This window comes from Gigantopelta aegis, chromosome 10 (assembly GCF_016097555.1).
Source record: "Gigantopelta aegis isolate Gae_Host chromosome 10, Gae_host_genome, whole genome shotgun sequence".
NCBI classification, from domain to species: domain Eukaryota; kingdom Metazoa; phylum Mollusca; class Gastropoda; order Neomphalida; family Peltospiridae; genus Gigantopelta; species Gigantopelta aegis.
Window position 1 is genome coordinate 18,525,258 of NC_054708.1, and position 20,854 is coordinate 18,546,111.

Consider the following 20,854-nt stretch of genomic DNA (forward strand, 5'->3'; position numbering starts at 1 on the left):
GCAAGTGATTTACACATACCCATTGAGCCTTGCGGAGCACTCACGCAGGGTTTGGAGTAGGTATCTGGATTAAAAATCCCATGCCTCGACTGGGAAGTTCGATCTCAATCGGTTCACAAATACGTTATGTTTACGATTTAGTTACAGTTTTATTTAATTAGAAAATGTTAAAGTATAATATTTTCTAAAATAATGTGAATATGTATTGCAGGGCCGTAGCTAGCGGAGGGGGGAGGAGGGGGGTAAGGGGCAAAAAATCAACAAAAAATTATAGAAACTTAAAGAAAATTCTCTTCTTAAAGGGAGATACCCTAGTTTTTAAACACTAAGGCATATTTTTTACTATTAGAGCCGTTTTTGGTAACTGAAATCACACTTTACTTAGATTGTATTGTTTATATTATCCACTTCCGTATATTCGAAGTGTTTTTGGTAATGCTGGTGTTTTTAATATCACAAAATGCATTTCTCTTATGTTTAAAAACGCGTGCGTCTGAGAAGTAACAGTTACGGAGTCGAGGTTTGGTCTATTTTAGAGGGTATTTCACAATTTCAAAGTCAAAAACTCATGTTTCACTTAATTGTAACTTTATTCAAATGTGTTACAGTTTTGTAGATTTACTAAAATTTAGTGTGCATTTTCATGGCTGAAACTAGGGTATGTCCCTTTAACCGTTTAAGGAGTTTTATATTAGTAACTACTAGTACTCAGTTGCCCCCCAAACAAAAAATCCTAGTTACGGTCCTGTATTGTCTACTTATTACAGAATTAGGTTCATTGTTACGAATACAGCAGTTAATGGACAATATAATAAATATATCTAATAGTGATTAATTCTTTAAGGACGGATCCAAAGGAGGGGACTAGTGAGACCTGTCCTCTCAAAAAAAAACCCAAAAAACCCAAGTGCTCCCTTTTTCACAATTCAGTACTGCCTACCACCCCCCCCCCCCCCCCCCAACCAAATATTTTTCTTTACCGTATTCAAAAAGCTGGAAATGCCGTATTTTAACACCTGAAGTTAAATATGTTTTGAGGGTTTGGGCACTGAAAAACATGTATTTTCATCCACCCCAGACCATCGAACTGACAGTGGTACCTCCCCCACCCCTTCAAATACACTCCCTTTTGGCTCAGTGCAAGGCCAAGTGCTACATCTGTTTCTCTGTGCCTTTCCATCTCTCTCTCTCTCTCTCTCTCTCTCTCTCTCTCTCTCTCTCTCTCTCTCTCTCTCTCTCTCTCTCTCTCTGTCAATATTCAGGTAGGCAAAAGTGAGGGCATAGTACCCCCCAGGACCCAGCTCCGACGGCCCTGACATACATATATAAATCTTAAATTAGCTAAATCAAAATGTAACAAACGTTGTCCTACAGACAAGGGATGTAACTCTCGATGTCTTCGCGCTTAGTGGTATTTAACGTTTCTGCTCGCACCTGTTGCACGGTTAGATGACCTACTTTCATTGGCGGTAAAACACGATCGATAGTTCTTACTGGTTGGTCTTCTGTAGTCGCCAACTGGGCCGACTTGAATTATTAAAGATACGCGAAGCGGTGGACTAACCAGGCATACTTTGATGTTTTTGTAGGTTCAATGCACGCCATATGCTCGACTTCAGTATGGGTAGTTAACGAGTGAAAAGTGCGAAAAACGCTAGAAAATGCCACGGTTATGTTGGACTGTGTGGTAGCGAGTTTTTGTCGTTCATTCGATCGCAAGTTTATAAAAGTTTGGATTACTTCATACTTCGATTTTTTTCTTCTTCAGCATTTATTCCTTTATAGGTTTATGAGTAATAGCTACACAAACGCAGTTTACTGTAGGCGAGACTGCATTTACGATAAGGTAAGCAATAATTAAAGTTTATATACATTCATGAAACATACCTACACAATAGATTGAATAATTGTAACTATAACTTTGTCTTATGAATATAATATGACTAAAATGTGAATAGTTTAAATGTTTTAGTATTCTGACTAATTATAATAAAGCATTTTTAAATACTTAAAATTACATATTAAATACATATTCTTATTCAAAATATCAGTGTTTGTATTAGTCCGAATGAACGTAGAAAGTGTGGTTCTTTCTATGTCCAAATATTATTTCATACCCTATATATAGCTGGTATTCAAAACTTGTGGCACCATGTTTCAACCATTTCTCCCGTTTTTCCAGTTTCTCAACCGAAATAGTGCAACAAATGGACACGAACCAAAAATGGATAACCTACCTTACTAAATCCCGATAGAAGTACTTGCATCATTATTAACAAAATAAATCTTCCAACGACAACATAAGAAATTGTCCCACCATTTTAAATTTGCTAAATGTACGGAAACAACTCGCCCTGCACATTAAGAAAAGTATTGACTTAATGTGTGCCCCCCACTATGTCTGTACAGGCATAGGCGTATGGGCTCCTATCTTTGTGTGGGGGGGGGGGGGGCAGGTTTGTTTTTGTCCGAATTTAAACGAAAATGCCCGAATCTGGATAACATCATTTATGCATATTAGTATTAGTACCAAACAGCTATATAGGGTTGCAAATTAATCACTACACATTTTTACATGAATTACAATTAATTTTGATCGAAATACATTTTTCACAAATATCTCTATCATTTTTGCCCCAATATGCAGTTTTGTTCCATTTGCCCCCTCCACCACTGTCTCATACGCTTATGTGTACAGGCTACAAGGTGTTTCTGACTGTTCTGTTTGTAGTTGCATAAGGAATTTTACCTCCCAATAGTATTACACATATGAAAAATATACATATATATTGTGAATAAATTGAAGTAATAAAGTTTAAGTAAGTCTCTTAGTCAGGAACATTTTAACAATGACAGAAAACTGGACAATCAGGTATAATATCAGGTATTTCAGTTTAGTTAAAATATTTTTACTATAGTTTTTACAAAATAAAACCAAAACAAAACTCTTATTAGGATCACCATGGGCTATTTCAGCAGCAGCGTCCGTCCGTCCGTCCATCTATGTGTCTGTCCGTCCGTCAATCCATCCATCCATCCATCCATTTCCTTTAATTTTTGTTTTAATTATTTCTGTGCTTATATCCAAGTACGGTTAAAACACACTGTCCTGGGCACACACTTCAGCTATCTGGTACTGTCTATCCAGGACAGTGGGTTAGTTGTTAGTGGTTAGTGAGAGAAAAGTGGGTGTAGTGGTCTTACACCTACCCACTGAGTCGCTGAAACTCGCTCTGGGTGGGAGCCGGTACCGGGCTGAGAACCCTGTACTTGCCAGCCTTATGTCCGATGGCTTAACCACGACACCACTGAGGCCGGTATCTATCCATCCCATCCATCCATCCTCCCATCCACCCCCAAAAAAACACCCACCTTCCCAAAATCCATCCATCCATCCACCCACTGATTTATAATTTACTCATCTGTCCATCTGTCAGTCCATCCATCATTAGACCTCTTTCGCATTCCTATTTCGTATGTGCGCGAAGAGTATTGTCCCTTGCCGAATTCGTCTGTATCCAGGCTATTTACAACTTGGGGGGAATGATAGACAGTTGTCATGAGCGACGTGAGTAGCTTCGTAGGAGCTGTGAATCTCTGGCAACTAACATACATATTTCGTATCAGATGGTATAATGGCAGTGAAAAACGGTCTACTAAAGTTTACATTGGAATGGTTTAAGACCAAAAGCAGTGAAACATTAACTTAGACGAAATCTGTAGAGCAGCCTGTCAAGGGTTTTTACAAAGCAAAATTAAAATATTTATACAATAAAATGAACTTAATTGGAATGTATTTGCTACTTTTAAAAATTAAAATTATAGTTATATTCACGCGGATTCCTAGTGATGTTTAATTCTCCACATGTATCAGTATTTAAAATTTAATAAAAATATGCCTCCCCTTCCACCTAAAAACTCCAACAAAATCTATCACAGCTATATTTTCACCTTATCATTTCATTAAAAAAAGACAGTCATATAACTACTAAACAATGCTACATGTCTTATCTACAAACAAAAAAAATCTTCTTTTTTTTTTTTTTTTTTTTTTTTTTTTTTTTTTTTTTATTTACTTTTCACTATCATTTATATCAGACACATACAACTTCATTTGAAATATCTGGTATTCTTTATTTATGTTATTTTTATTTATTTATTTATTTATTCTTTCTTTTTTTTCTTTCTTTTATTTATTCTTCACTATAATTTATATTGGACACATACAATTTCATTTGAAATATCTAGTATTTACGTAGTTTTAAATATAGTTATTTATTTATTTTATTTTATTTTATTTTATTTTATTTTATTTTATTTTTCATTTTTATTTTATTTTTAATTTTTATATTTTTCTTGTATTTACTTTTCACTATCATTTATATGAGACACATACAACTTCAAGTCTGCCGAGCATAATACATTCCTAATCTATAATATTGACGATACCAAAACACACGAGGGTAATAATCTCTTTATCATATAATCTCAAACATATTTTTGTAAACTATATATACCAGTTAACCATTGATCGATATATTCAAATGACATATGGATATGTGATGCAGCGTCGTTTTGAATGTGAACGACATCGGATATCCTTACATCAAAATAAACTAGCACATGACGTTTGTTTTGTTTTTTGAACGCTGGACAACTTCAAAGTAAAGTTGCTATTGACGTGTTTTTGTTTGACAACTGCTGATGCATACGTCAATTTTGGAGTGTCACCATAGTACGATTGCTTAAATGTTAATAAAGGTAGTGACGATACCTTGATTAATTTACAGTTATCAAATTCTGAAAGTATGTGATCTGAAAAATATTTATTTATTTATTTTATTGGCATAACTCTTCTTTTTCTTTCACCATTTTAATTATTTCAGCTTAAATTTAGGCTTGTCCGTCGTCCGAGGCATAATACTTCATATGTTTGCTTCCAACGTTCAAACGAAGTACCTTTTGACTGTGCATAATAAACCCTCTTGAGTTTATAATAAAGGGACCATCCTGAGTTTGTAGCCATATTATCATAGCCATATTAGTTTAATCTCTTATAAATAAATCTTACATGTTTCTTAAGCTACATATTATTGCTTCAAATATAAATATTTGTATATGCAATACAATTACATTTCTGGCCATACTCAGGTCGGTAGCAACCGACAGGCCAGGGCGGGGGACTGTATCCCCACTTTTAATACTTTATATAAATCCTGTTTAAAATATGGCTTGTGTCCCCCCCCCCCCACACACACACACTAGACTGTGTCCCTCCACTACAGATTGTGTCCCCCCTCCACCCCCAATATTGTTCTTATGGGCCTGATTCTAATGTTTTATAGTAGCTCAAATTCCATACGTATCATTTCATTTTTCTTCCAAATACAGAACAAAATTTTAAATAATTGGCTAAAAAAAAATATTTATAAATATTTAAATCATGTTAAATATGATAAATATCTGCATACATACATACACACGCGCGCACGCACACACATTATTATTTCAGCCCATATCCGATATTTATTGTGTACGAATCTGAAACCGATGGTTTCTCGGGCATTAACAAAATATTTTTTATTTCATGATAAGCAATAAGACACAAACATTTCCAATAAGTATTTCTTGGATGTTTACAGACGTTTTGTGTTCCTATTGACAGAATTATTAATAATAGAGCTAATTCACATTCCTATTGTGTGGTCTCCCATTGTCAATGCCCCCCAATTTGTAGACAGAGCTATTTTTACGAGATCTCACGTGAGTTCACAGTTAGCATCCACGAGTTGCTCCGCTGCGCACACATGCAAAAGAGGTCTATTCATCCTTCCATCCATCCATCCTTCAATCCATCCTTCAATCCATCCACTTATGTATAATTCACATCCATCCAACCTATTTATTATTCACTGTTCCACTAATCCATCCATCCATCCATCATCCGTCCGTCCATCCATCCATCCATCCATTTGTCCATCCATCCATCCATTTGTCCATCCATCCAATCATCCGTCCATCCAATCATCCGTCCCATCCGTCCCATCCATCCCATCCATCCCATCCATCCCATCCATCCATCCCATCCATCCATCCATCCATCCATCCAAAGTCCAATTAACAGTCTTTTCATTCATAATGATTCATGTCACCCATTGCTCTTGCTATTTGAAACAGAAGTTGATTACATGTAACATACTAATCCATTTAGTACTATGCATAACTACCCAGTGTTTACTTATTGATTTCTGAAAGGGGTGAGATCTAGCTCAGTTGGTAGCATGCTCATCTGAGGTGCTTTGATTGCAAGATCAATGAACACATTCTTATACTCTATAAAAACTGTTCACATAAAGAGTTTGATGAAAACTGGGCACCTTGGCAAAGATGTCTAGAAAATTAAACTTAGCCTTAATAGTTAAAAATAACTCCAATATAAGACACATACTGTTGGTGGTGTTTTTTTTTGTGGGGGGGGGGGGGGGGGGTGTTTGTAACCTAAAAGCCAATAACGTTTGTTTTCTATACATGTATTTGGGAATATGGCTTTTTCATTTCTTCTTTTCTCTCTGTCTATCTGTTTAATTTCTTTTTTATTATATATTTAGTCTGTCATTAATTTTGTGCTCCAAATTTGACTGTTTCAATTAACTAGTAATTTTATTGAATGCACTTCATATTTATGTATCTATTGTTAGATAATGATTTCAGGGCCCCAACCCTGACATTATCAATATATAAATATCTGGGACAATAAATATATTTAAAAAAACCCACACAAAAAACCCACAAAAAAAACCCCAAAAAAAAAACGAAAGAAAAAAACACACATCCCCCCCCCCCCCCCCCCGTTTCACCCAGTGCCCCAAAACTGGTACATCCAAGGCCGCATTATGAGCTGTACTGTTTCTGGGAAAGTGCATATAAAAGATCCTTTAAAGCTAAAAGACAAATATGGGTGGTTGACATACAACAGCTGATGATGAATAAATCAATGTGCTCTAGTGATGTCATTAAAAAAACAAAACTGTATGATGTATAAACTTTCTAATAACTTGCTCCCCACATTCTTGACATTACAATTACCACGCCCCATTTCTGCAAAAAAAAACATATTACACTCGTAATGTAGATCGCCTCCTTACATACTTTTGTCGAACTAAACTTTTCGCGAATTCCTTTTTTCCTTCCGCAGTTAAATTATGGAATAATATAACGTCCGATATTAGGAATTCTTCATCGTTAAATAGATTTAAATCAGAATTAAATAAATCAGACCCAATTGTACCGTGCTACTTTTACAATGGTGATAGAAGGCAACAGATATTACATAGTCGACTCCGCTTGGGAACCAGCGATCTAAATGGTCATAAATTTGCAAGACACGTAAGTGACAGTCCATTTTGTACTTGTGGACATCTTATTGAAGATGCAGAACATTTTTTATGTTATTGTCCACTATATAATGTAATTCGTAATACTCACCTGTCAAAATATCACAATCTTAATTGCAAGACTTTATTATTTGGTGACCCAAATTTTAGTACCCACGAAAATAATGTTATATTTAAATCTGTTCAAGACTTTATAATTAATAGCAAACGTTTCGATAACTAACCATTCATTATTCCTCCTTCTCCCTTCCCTACTGTGACTAAATAATATCATATCAACTATCTATTTTTATTTTTCCTTTCTTCTCTCTCTTCCATTCTTCTCATCTTAGCTAATTTGAATTTATTTAATCTTCTGTCAATTTCTGTCATCTTGATGTATCAAACTTGTATTTATAAATGTAGGGAGAGGCCTTAATATAGGCTCTTGCCTGTTGGCCAATCCCAAACAGCATTTTGACGGCAATAAATATTGTTTAAACTAAAAAAAAAAAACTTTAACTTTTTTATTTCTGTAATAAATAAAGTACTAGTATGTGATAAAAACATATGTAGATGAAAGCCGTATTTTTCATCACAAGTTCTGTTTTAATCACTTTCACTGATCTACATACTGAGAGAAAAACTAAGGGAACACTTGGAAGAAGACGTTTGTTTTGTTTAACGACACCACTAGAGCACATTGATTTATTAATCATCAGCTATTGGATGTCAAACATTTGGTAATTTTGACATAGTCTTAGAGTGGAAATCCGCTACATTTTCCCATTAGTAGCAAGGGGTCTTTTATATGCACCATCCCACAGATATGATAGCACATACCATGGCCTTTCATATACCAGTCGTGGTGCACTGGCTGGAACGAGAAATAGCCCAATGGGCCCACCGACAGGGTCAATCCTAAACCAACTGTGCATTAAGCGAACACTTTACCACTAGGCTGCGTCCTGCCCCACTTAGAATTGTAGACAAAATGTCATCATGATTAGCATCCTAATGTCTGTATAAAGTTCAAACGTGTGATGTGAGATTAAATGCCAACGTCACAGTTAACTACTGACTATGGATGAGGGTTTTGGTTCCTGTCACTCTTCCCTGTTACCGGCCTCGGTGGCGCCGTGGCAGGCCATCGGTCTACAGGCTGGTAGGTACTGGGTTCGGATCCCAGTCGAGGCATGGGATTTTTAATCCAGATACCGACTCCAAACCCTGAGTGAGTGCTCCGCAAGGCTCAATGGGTAGGTGTAAACCACTTGCACCGACCAGTGATCCATAACTGGTTCAACAAAGGCTATGGTTTGTGCTATCCTGTCTGTGGGAAGTGCAAATAAAACAGACCTTGCTGCCTGTCGTAAAAAGAGTAGCCTATGTGGCGACAGCGGGTTTCCTCTGAAACACAGTGTCAGAATGACCATATGTTTGACGTCCAATAGCCGATGATAAGATAAAAAATCAATGTGCTCCAGTGGCGTCGTTAAATAAAACAAACTTTACTTTACTCTTCCCTGTTAGTTTTGGTGTGATCCTTTATTTCTATCCATCAGTATATATATATAGATGGATTGTGTTGGCCTGTAGACATTCATTTCATAACACTGATTTGTGTGTGGATTGTTTTGTTTTTCAGATTAATTTAACATCTGTAGTTTCCAAGAAGGTGAGAACAACTACCAGACTGTGTGAGATTTTAATCACCAGACACCATGATAGCAGCCCACTCGCAGGCAGCCGACCTGATCCAGCGCCACAAGACGCTGTCCGTGAATGTGCGCAGACTTCAGGATGCGCTAAGCATGTACCTGGACGAGCAGGAGATCTGCACGTTTATCGACGCCCTCAACGGTTACCATACCAACAGAGATGTCTTCGAGTTCGTAAACTTCCTGAAGAAGATTCTCAACACTCCAGTGAAGAGACAACTGTTACCCTTGATCAAGCAGGTTATTCCACACACAGATGCACCAGCCTTCGAACTCCTCACTACGGGAGACCGGAACTACAACACTCTGCCACGGCCCATACTCTATCGGCCTCATTCTGCAGATGTCGCTGTGTACAAGAAACAGAAAAGCCGTCCATCGAGCCATCATGGAGGATTTGATGAACACGTTTCCCGGAATCACGTAAAACACAATGAACTGATTCCCCGTCAGACGAGACGCGGTGACACAGCACCGAGAAGTCAGTACAGAGATGGCGAACTGAAGCCTCGTAGCAGACACAGAGGACAGACACAGTTCAACATGGCCAAACACAGTCTGACTCAGCATCGTGGCTTGGGAGCTCTGTCCGAACTGGATTTCGAAGCCGAGACGTTGAAGCTGTATATCGGCCCACCCCAGGACAGCGAGAGAGGGTTTGGCTTCACAATCCGTGGCGGTCAGGAGTATGGTCTGGGGGTGTACGTGTCATCGGTGGACGATGGGGGACATGCCAAGGCTCAAGGGTTGGAGGTTGGAGATCGGATTCTTGAGGTCAATGACATCTCTTTTGAAAACATATCACATATTGAAGCAGCCAAGGTAAAAGTCAGGGCTTCTAGAAAAAAAATTAAATGCACTAGCCATGGGATCAGTTATTTTAAAACTTTACTAGCCACAATTAAAAATCCACTAGCCATACTTTACTTTTAAGTTAAAACAATTTTACTAAATAATAGTAATAATCCGAAATGTCACCTAAAGAGGGAGATAGAGCTTAAAAATAGTCAGGATATTTATATTTACAAAATAGACTTAACTGCAACATTTGACACCAAAAATTCACTAGGCATCTGGCATGGCAATAGTAGTTACTTACTAGCCCAATATTGAATATCACTAGCCATGGGAGTGGTAAGCCCTGTAAAAGTGATTATTTATTTCACTTTAAATACTACTTTCCAAACTTCATAGAATAAATGAAGTTTACTCAACAACAAAAAAACCACAAATATTAAATTAGTTTAAATATTTAAAATTATTCAGTTTTAATCTCGTTAGTTTTTGTGTCTGTTAAAAGTGTCCAGTGAATATTGTAGGTCAAGGCCAATCTGGACACTCTATTTACCAAATTAATTGTATGATGAAAAAAAACTGGTATAAATTATTATAAAAATAGTTGCATTTCTTTTGTTGGTCAGTATATTTATTTTGCAACAATAGTGAATTAATGTTGTTACTAACTATAAAGTCAACTTGGTGAGACCTATAGAGGAAGAATATTCATGCCTCCCCAACCCTGACATGACCTATTTTGGGGGGATAATAAAGAATTTGAAAAAAAAAGGGTTGTGACGTTTGTAGCCTAATGGTTAAGCCATCACTTTAAGACAGATAGGTTCTGGGTTTGTATCAGAGAGTGAGTTTAAACAGATCGTTGAAGAGATGTAACAATGCTAGACTTACTTCTCTCTGAGTAATAACTAAACACTAACCACTGACACCTGTCTTGAACAGACAGTCTAGACACCTGAGATATGTGCCAAGTACGGCATGCTTGGATGTAATCATAAAAATCAAGTAAAATTTAAAAAAACAAAAAAACCCTCAGTTTGGACCCTTACAAGCAATGTGGAGGAGATCTGAGTTGGTAGAGCATTCGCTTGAGTTGCTTGGGTCATAGAATCAAACCACCTTGATGGACCACCTAATCTCTGATTGGGGGTTTTCTGTCCCAAGTTGTGCCCAATGTCTGGTATATCAAAGGCCTTGCTATGTGTTATCTTGTCTGTGAGAACGTGCATAAATGGAAGATTCAAGATCCCTTGTCACTGAAGGAAAAATGTACCTGGTTAACTCTGAAGTGTGTGTTGGAATTGTCAGATGTTACCAATGGTTAATCAGTCAATGTGCTCAAGTGGTGTCATTAAACAAAAATAAACCTACAAATGACAAAGTAACAAAAACATCAAATATTTTGAAATGAATATTGCACACAAAAAAAGTTCCATTATTTAAGTTTATAAAAATTGCTGCAAGTATCAAAATCCAGTGCAGTGCTGACGCAATACAACCGTAAATAAAATGTGTTGAGTGCATCATTAAATAACACATTTCCTTCCAGTGCAGTGCTTTACTTGGGGAACATGTACATGTACATGTTTAAGATTTGCCTTCGATAGGTTTTCTCCCATCTCAACCAGTGCCCAATGACTGGTACATCAGATGCTGTGGCATGTACTGTCCTGCCTATCGGAAAGAGCCAAAACAGAGGCCTAGCTTGGGATTTTCGGGTGGTACACAGACTTTTTTCAGCGATGGAATAAAACACTATTGGCATAAAGCATACACGCATTTACATCATATATTTTAATAAACAAAAAATTTGTAATCTCAGGTGGTGCACAGCTGTGTACCTGTGTATATGGAAGCTAGGCCTCTGCAAAATAACCATATGTTTATCTATAGACACCTAATAACTATACTTGTAGTTGAGCAAAATATTCCTTTCCCTTTTTTTTCCATTCAGATTGTAAAAGCGGCAAAACGACTGGAGCTGTGTGTCTCGCGAGTGGGTCGCATTCCCGGAACCCACATTGTGCACCAGGCGTACCGGTGGGTGGATCCAAAAGGCCGTCCTGTGACCCCACCCCCAGAGCTTGAGCTGTTGGGGTCAGCGGAGGACTTGCTGGAAAACCGCAGCAGGAGTGGGAGCACACTTCTAAAGGGAAGTGATGAAAGAAAGGTGATTTTTCCACGTACATTATTTCTGGTGCAGCATGGGCAAGGAATGCAGAAACTGATGCAATAATAATAAAAAATTGATTGTATGCTTATCAGTAGGACTCCCACGAGTACTCAAGTACTCAGGCACGGGTCGAGTCTGGCACGGGTCGAGTCTAGCAAGACTCGAGTCCGTTCACAGGACTTGAGTACCCATACTAAGTGTATTACAATGATCAACTATAATGCAATGGACAATGTAGGACAATAATTTCAGCAGTAGATAATCAACGGTAAAAGTTACACAATAATTATATGATCATGCGCTAGTTTCTTTTTTTAAACTGTCTGTCTGTCCTTCACAACACTGAACATATCAACCTGTTTTTAAATGCAATCCAATAACATGATTTGGCAGCCATGTTCAGCGCTGGAATTAAGATGCATAAAGCTATTTAGTTTTATTCCTTAGTCTCATCATCATCTAGTGTAAGTGTCGGGTCCGGGTCGAGTTTGACCCTCAAGTACTCGAGTCCAATATTTTGGACTCTTTGGAGGCCCTACTTGTCAGTAACTATGCTTCCACATTAGCAGTACAGTATCCATCCATTTTTTATGTTCCATTCCTGTGCTGCACAGAAAACACTTACAGAATGTAGTTATGAAGTGTAATCACAGTGAAACCTGTCTAAACATAGGGACCTAATATGTATCCAATTTAAACAGGATCCGGTGTTTAAAGAATCACATTTTAAAATTTAGAAAATTCGGGACCATGAAACTTGGCTGGTTTTGACAGGTTTCCGTTTTTATTCAGGGTCTGGTTTAGACAGGTTTCACTATATTATTATTTGAATAAATTAGTTTTTAAAATGGAGAGAAAAGAATTATATTACTGAGGTAGATAAACAATTTTTAATTAATCCTTATACATGTTATTTTATTAATGTTTGAAAGACAACATTCTAGCATTAAAAATATAAAAATAATTGACAGAAAATCTACACCCATTATTTTTTGTTACTGTTGTGCAGACATTTCCCCCAGCTTTTATGATGAACAGTAAAACCTTGTTGATATCCTACAAGCATTGATAGTTCTCAAGTAAGTCTCCTATTTAAATGGTCAAAAACAAATTATACCTTTTAGGCCAATCCCAAAGCGCTCTATTTGCTTGCAGAATAAAATATTGTTTAAACCAACTTATACCCTAGTATTGGTTTCCTGTAGCATGTGCTTTTAGCAGTTACCAGTATATCTAAATATTATAATAGTGTGGACAAGGTTTTTGTGGTAACACATGTTTCTATACACAGAACACACAGTCTGGTAGACAAATAGACAACAGCTAGCAAATCAATAGCAGTAGATGTGAACACATCTCAATCTGTTGACTTTCACCAGCATGAGTTTGCGTCTAATTTGATTTTAATAATTCATCACAAGGAAACTTAATTATTTTCTCATTAATTTTGCATCATAACGAGTCTTGAGAAAAATCTAGATGGTTCCACCTGAAAGTGTGTGTTAAATATGTGCAGTAATTATAATTCCTGTAATCTGTTTATTGCAGCTTTTGGAAATCTACATAATTAGTTGTCCAATTTGTATGAAGTTTGTGAAATGCAATTTGCATTTGTGACACATATTTCCATATCCAGTATTATTCAGAAATGTATCTATAATGTAATACGCAAGTCCATTTTAACAGTTCCCTGTTGTTCTGACCACATCTCTTTTGATTTATATTGTCATAGATCAGGGCCCAATTTCACAAAACATCGTAAGATTTGTTTTGCACGTAAATGTAAATCTACAACTAAACCACAATTTTTATTACTATTATAGTGCAACAAATATAGTTAAAAGTACACATATGTCATTTTCTTTTGTCTTTAAATTACTCCATTAGTGATGTAAATTTCTTCGTGAAATAGATGCCAAACGTGTAAATGTATGGCTGGTATAACTACTAGTTGGAGACGTAAACTTACGATGTTTTGTGAAATGGCCCCTGTCTTCTTTGTACTTACCCAATGCCACATTTCATAAGGATCTTATTGCACTCGGGTCCAGTTGACTGCCCAAGGCCTACAAATATAGTGCTCAATATTGCGTACTCCGATGAATTCCATAAATACAACCTTATTAGAGGTCACCTGACTTGGTGGTCTCATGGTTAAGCCATTGGGCATAAGGCTGGTAGGTACAGGGTTCGGAACCCGGTACCAGTTCCCACCCAGAGTTTTGACGACTCAATGGGTAGGTGTAAGGCCAATACACATTTTTCGCTCTCTCTAATCACTAACCACTAACCCACTGTCCTGGATTGACAGCCCAGATAGCTGAGGTGTGTGCCCAGGACAGCATGCTTGAACTTTAATTGGATATAAGCATGAAAATAAGTTGATAAGAAATAATGACTATTAGAGGTCACCATATTTGTTATTTAACACTAAAGTGGCTATATATACACTGGCCATATATACACTGGCCATGTATTTAGCATCGGCTAATGTGGGCTGCTTATGTACCCAGTGGCAATTTGTTTTTGGAAAGCCCCATGTAAGGTACCCACATTCCATCTAAACATCGACAAGTATTGCATGGGTTACATCTGGTATTATATAATTATTAACCTCTTCAGTAATGGGATTTTCTAAAGGTCTACTTTGTCAAGAGTGTTGATGCTGACATGCAAAGTGCACAGTGACATGGTGCAAAGTGCCATAGGTCCTCAACATAGAAATTAAATTACATGACAAATAAAAAATGAACTAATTTTAGAAGTATTAAATTTTTTAAATAAAGAAAGTCCTTAGTCTAGGGGGGCCCCTCTGGCAGGGGGTCCCAGGGCAATTGCCCCCTTTGCCCCCTTATAAATCTGGCACTGATTGCACATGTATAAATTTATGAAATAATCATTATATAAAGTATCTGTTTTATAAAGTATCTGTTTTATAAAGTATCTGTTTCATGCTTGTTGGGGAAAACATCTGCTCAGTGAGTGCTTTATAATAGGCTTAATAAAATCTCTATAACTCTGTTAGTATTAGAGGACCGGCCTCGATGGCATCGTGGTAGGCCATCGGTCTACAGGCTGGTAGGTACTGGGTTCGGATCCCAGTCAAGGCATGGGATTTTTAATCCAGATACCGACTCCAAACCTTGAGTGAGTGCTCCGCAAGGCTCAATGGGTAGGTGTAAACCACTTGCACCGACCAGTGATCAATAACTGTTCAACAAAGGCAATGGTTTGTGCTATCCTGCCTGTGGGAAGCGCAAATAAAAGATCCCTTGCTGCTAATCGGAAAGAGTAGCCCATGTAGTGGCAAAAGCGGGTTTCCTCTCAAAATCTGTGTGGTCCTTAACCATATGCCTGACGCCATATAACCGTAAATAAAATATGTTGAGTGTATCATTAAATAAAACATTTCTTTCTTTTTTTCTTTCTGTTAGTATTAGACTAATTTTCTTTTGAGGTATTCTTAATAATTATGTATAAGTATTTACTTTGATAAGTTCCATACATTAAGAATTCTCCTGTATAAGACATGTTAATAATGTGTTAATCCTGTACTTTAGGATTTCCCTGTACAAGCCATGTATTCATGGCTGGTGTGTTCATTCGGTACAGTAGGGTTGTCTAGTACAGTAGGATACTTCTGTACATGGTTTATCTGACTGCTGGTACTGCTACTGTACAGTAGGATTCTTCTGTACAAGGCATGCATGGCTAATCCTGCAATAGACATATATAACTAATCCCATAAAAGGCACATGTATGACTAATCCTGTGCAAAGCATGCATGATTAATCCTGTACAAGGAATACATTACTAATCATGAAAAAGCATGTAAAACTAATCATGTACCAGGTATGCATGACTAACGCTGTAAAGATCTGTATGACTAATCGTTTAAAAAGATGTATGACTAATCCAGTAAAGAAATGTATGACTAATCCTGTACAAGACATGTATGACTAATCCTGTACAAGACATGTATGACTAATCCTGTAAAGTGATGTATGACTAATCATTTAAAGATATGTATGACTAATCATGTAAAGAGATGTATGACTAATCCTGTAAAAGGATGTATTATTAATCCTGGAAAGGGATGTATGACTAATCATGTAAAGAGATGTATGACTAATCCTGTAAAGTGATGTATGATTAATCCGGTAAAGTGATGTATGACTAATCATGTAAAGAGATGTATGACTAATCCTGTAAAGGGATGTATGACTAATCCTGTAAAGGGATGTATGACTAATCATGTAAAGAGATGTATGACTAATCATGTAAAGAGATGTATGACTAATCCTGTAAAGGGATGTATGACTAATCCTAGAAAGGGGGATGTATGACTAATCCTGTAACGGGATGTATGACTAATCCTGTAAAGGGATGTATGACTAATCCTGTAAAGGGATGCATGACTAATCATGTAATGGGATATATGATTAATCCTACCTACAAGGCATGCATGACTACTCCTGTAAAGAGATGTATGACTAATCCTATAAAGAGATGTATGACTAATCCTGTAAAGGGATGTGTGACTACTCCTGTAAAGAGATGTGTGACTACTCCTGTAAAGAGATGTATGGCTAATCATGTAAAGAGATGTATGACTAATCTTGTAAAAGGATATATGACTAATCCTGTAAAGAGATGTATGACTAATCCTGTAAAGGGATGTGTGACTACTCCTGTAAAGAGATGTATGACTAATCCCGTCGAAGGCCTATATGACCAATGTATTAAGTCAGCACGGCATGTTAACATATTGATTTCACACCACCTGCGGAACGAGTGTTTGTCAGTGTTTGTCGTCCCAAGTCAATACTAAACTCAAAACTCCCTGTCAACAGCATGCAGAGATTATTGACAGACAGTGAATGAAGTACAGAACTCTCATGCTGTGCTTTCATTTATTTCCTTTCACAACTCAGAAACTCATTAATGACTACCAGTAGTAATAAAATGTTATTGTAAAACGCCAGTACTGACAACAATATCTATTACTGACATAGAACATTATACATAATACATATATCATGTGTTTGATAATTATTGTCTGGATCTCTCTGTCTTAATTAATTCAGTCATAATTTGTCTTTAGCAGTTACCGTAGCACTGGTGTATCAAAGGCTGTGGTATGTACTACCCTGTCTGTGGGATGGTGCACATAAAAGATTACTTGCTGCTAATCGAAAAGAGTAGCCCATGAAGTGGCAACAGCAGGTTTCCTCTCAATATTTGTGTGGTCCTTAACCATATGTCTGATGCCATATAACCATAAATAAAATGTGTTGAGTGCGTTGTTAAATAAAGCATTCCTTCCTTCCTTCCCAATAGCTGATGTGTATTTTTGTCCTGGGGTGTCATTAAACATTTATTCATTCTTTTGACTAAATGTTAATTAACTATAATAACAACAACAATGGTAGACAATATAGAGTACTTACACAGGAAGGATGAATGACCATCACATTGTTAAAGCACAGGGCCCAGTCGTGGGTGTGGGTAATTTCTGGCATGCTTCCATCAGAGAACTGTTCAAGCATGCCTGTCATGGGCACAACATCTGACTTCGCCAAAGAGTTCTGTGCATGACAGGGGATGGCCCAGTTGATCAAAGCACAGTTAAATTAACCCGGGGTTAGTTTAATATCTTCCTTTTAATTAGTTTTGCACAAATACAAAAGTAAACTCTATTTCATTGTGTATGAATACCTTTGGTTGTTCTAAATCAAGTTTTTAACATCATGTCTTTATTTATTAACTGTATTGATTCAAGCTATTGTTTTGATTTTTTTTTCTTAAAGGGACATACCCTAGTTTCAACCTGTAAAAATTAACACTAAGTTTAGTTAATCTACAAACCTGTAACATATTTGGATAAAGTTACAATTCAGTGAAACATGAGTCTGTGACTTTGAAATGGTGAAATACCCTCTAAAAATAGACTAAAACTTGATTCCATTACTGTTACTTCTCAGACGCACATGCGTTTTTAAAAATATGAGAAATGCATTTTGTGATATTAAAAACACCAGGATCACCAAAAACACTTAGAATGTACAAAAATTGATAATCTAAACCATAAAATCTAAGTAAAGTATGATTTTAGTTATCAAAAAAGGCTCTAATAGTAAAAAATATGCCTTAGTGTTTAAAAACTAGGGTATGTCCTTTTAACCACTGGTTAAGCTAACTAACGTTTGAACAACCATGCCCTGGTTTTTAAAATATCCATTTTGTATGAGTTTATTTACTATCATTGAAATTGTATGCCTTAATTGTGCATAGATACACAACCTGTAATTATAATATTCCCTCTACATGTGTTTATTTCCCAGGTAAATGTGGTGGTGGAGAAGGGGGAGTGTCTGGGACTGATGGTTCGAGGGGGGAGAGAGTTTGGTCTCGGCATCTACATCTCTGGAGTAGATCCATTCTCAGTGGCCGAGAATGCTGGCCTTAAGGTAAGTAGTTCTCTCCTGTTGGTTTAAAGAGTTGTTTTATATATATACTCACAGAAAAAAGTTCCTGTGCATCATTAAAATTTCAGTAGGACTTATATTTTTAAAATTTAAAAATATTGTGATTTACATAGATGTACTATTGATCTGTTAAAAGTACGGTGATCCTCTCCTGCCTTCTGAACCTGAAGTACTGTTTACACAATGTTTGTTGCACCGTCGGTGACGATGTAACAGAACAACATACTGATGTACGGTCATGGTCATACTTAGTTATCACCTAATTGGTTGCGTTCAGTTCTTCCACTGATTGGCTTTAACTCAGAGATGCATTAGGATGTTAAACGTATCATTTCCAAATAATTCCATATGTGCACCCGGTTAATACTGACGATTTGCTGACGTGGCGTCACGTGTCGACTCCCTAAACATGGAAGATTCCTAGTACCCTTAAACTGTTGAGAACATCTCCACAGATATTGCATAGTGTTCTGATGAACACCAATGAATACCAGAATTACTAGCAACAGCGTTTGTGCTGTTCTAACCTCAATTATACCCATCGTTAGAAGGAGTCCATTTTCTGGGAGGCGTGGCATCACACTGACAACAATCAGATACCAACAAAAATATTTTTCTGAGTGATGAGAATCCATGCAATAGTTTTAAAGTCCAATGATAAGAAAAATGACGTCAAACAGGAGTACGTGACCAAGAATGCTAGTAATGCAACGTGTGATCACAAAGTATGAATAGTTCGTGCAATTGACAGGACACCACTGGAATATCGACGGGAGTGATTACACGCTCAGTTACTGAAATTTGTATAACCTGATTTCAAGTCAATTATATTCTATATGAAATCATTTGGTGTACAGGAACTTTTTTGTGCAAGTATATATACTCTTAAAAAAAGATGGGGAACCTGAAATATTCATGTTAATATCAACTATTAGATCGAACATACGTTTTGACCACAGACATCCTAGTAACGAACGTTCAGGTCTGTTTATTAACACACCAAAACATATTCCATAGTTTGTACATGCATCACGCAGTTGCCCCATACACGTGCATGGGGTGTCATTCTTGATTTTGACAATTTCCAGGAAGGTCCATTAATCACTGTATAACATTATTTCTGTCAATCTGTTTCATTCTGATGATCATACAGTTGTTATTGTTTCGTTTTTAGTCATTTTTATTGTTTGAATTTGCAATTTACTGATAAAAAAAACTTCAACTTTCAAATTTCACTTCTGACACCAATCGTCCTTCAAGATCTTTGGTGGTCATAAAACCTACTGTAATACTGAACTACCAGTTGTAATGTTTGCCCAATTAATTCACTATTATCATATAACCATTCCCCACAGCTAATATACTTTACAATTTTGGCAATTGTAAATTCTTATTAGAGTTCCCCTAATTTTTTTGAAGAGTATATATATAGCTCACATTAATATCCAGCCCAATATTGAATTTACGTGAGAGTTCTATGGTTATAAAATGCTTACCTTACTAGCCAGGGGCCTAATTCACTAAACTCTCGCAACTTTGCGATCTCGCAGTGCAATGCTAAAAAACTTGCAAAGAGGATGCTTTGTTGTCTAGCAGAGCCTAAGAGACCTTTGTGAATTAGGCCCCAGGTTTTTACATATAACGTTAAACAAATGTGTGAGAACCAGTCAAATTGTTAATGGTTGCTCATAATAAAACCTTTGTACAAAACATAGTCCAGGATTTAATCTTTGTCCTGGACAGCCAGTCCGGAGTGATGATGTGTGAGTCCAGGAGAATGTGTTTGAATCTTAATGGATGTAAATTGAAATGAAATTTCAAACACTGAGCTCAAAAAGTCTCTCCAAAAGTTCTACAAATAATTTGTAAACATAAATGTTAAATTGTATTGTCATGCCAGCATAGGCATAATTATCTCTACAATCATACAAATGATGGGATCTAGCTCAGTTAATACAGTACTCACCTGAGGCACTTTGATCATAGGATCAAACCCCCAGGGTGGACCCATGACATTCAACCAGTGTCCCACGACTGGTATATCAAAGGCTATTGTGTGTGCTGTCCGGTCTATGGGGAAAGTGCATATAAAAAGATCCCTTGCTCCTAATGCAGAAATGTAGCAGGTTTCCTCAGAAGACTATGTGTAAGAATTACCAAATCTTTGACATCCATTAGCTGATGTCTTAGAGAGAAAACACACTACATTTTTCCATTAGTAGCAAGGGATCTTTTATATACACCATCCCACAGACAGGATAGCACATACCACTGCCTTTGATGTACCTGTTGTTGTGCACTGGC

General features: G+C 36.9%; 1 protein-coding gene across 2 annotated transcripts in view; it reads left to right on the forward strand.

Annotated features, from left to right (window-relative positions):
* Positions 1 to 1,562: 1,562 nt before the first annotated feature.
* The window catches only part of LOC121382775 (whirlin-like), a 46,502-nt gene continuing 27,210 nt past the window's right edge, over positions 1,563 to 20,854 (forward strand). For both annotated transcript variants that reach the window (XM_041512367.1, XM_041512368.1), the window contains exons 1-4: positions 1,563 to 1,846; positions 9,022 to 9,916; positions 11,844 to 12,059; positions 18,407 to 18,532. In XM_041512367.1, coding sequence (XP_041368301.1) covers positions 9,098 to 9,916; positions 11,844 to 12,059; positions 18,407 to 18,532 — 1,161 coding nt within the window. In that variant the 5' untranslated portion in view covers positions 1,563 to 1,846; positions 9,022 to 9,097. The remainder of the gene's footprint in view (positions 1,847 to 9,021; positions 9,917 to 11,843; positions 12,060 to 18,406; positions 18,533 to 20,854) is intronic.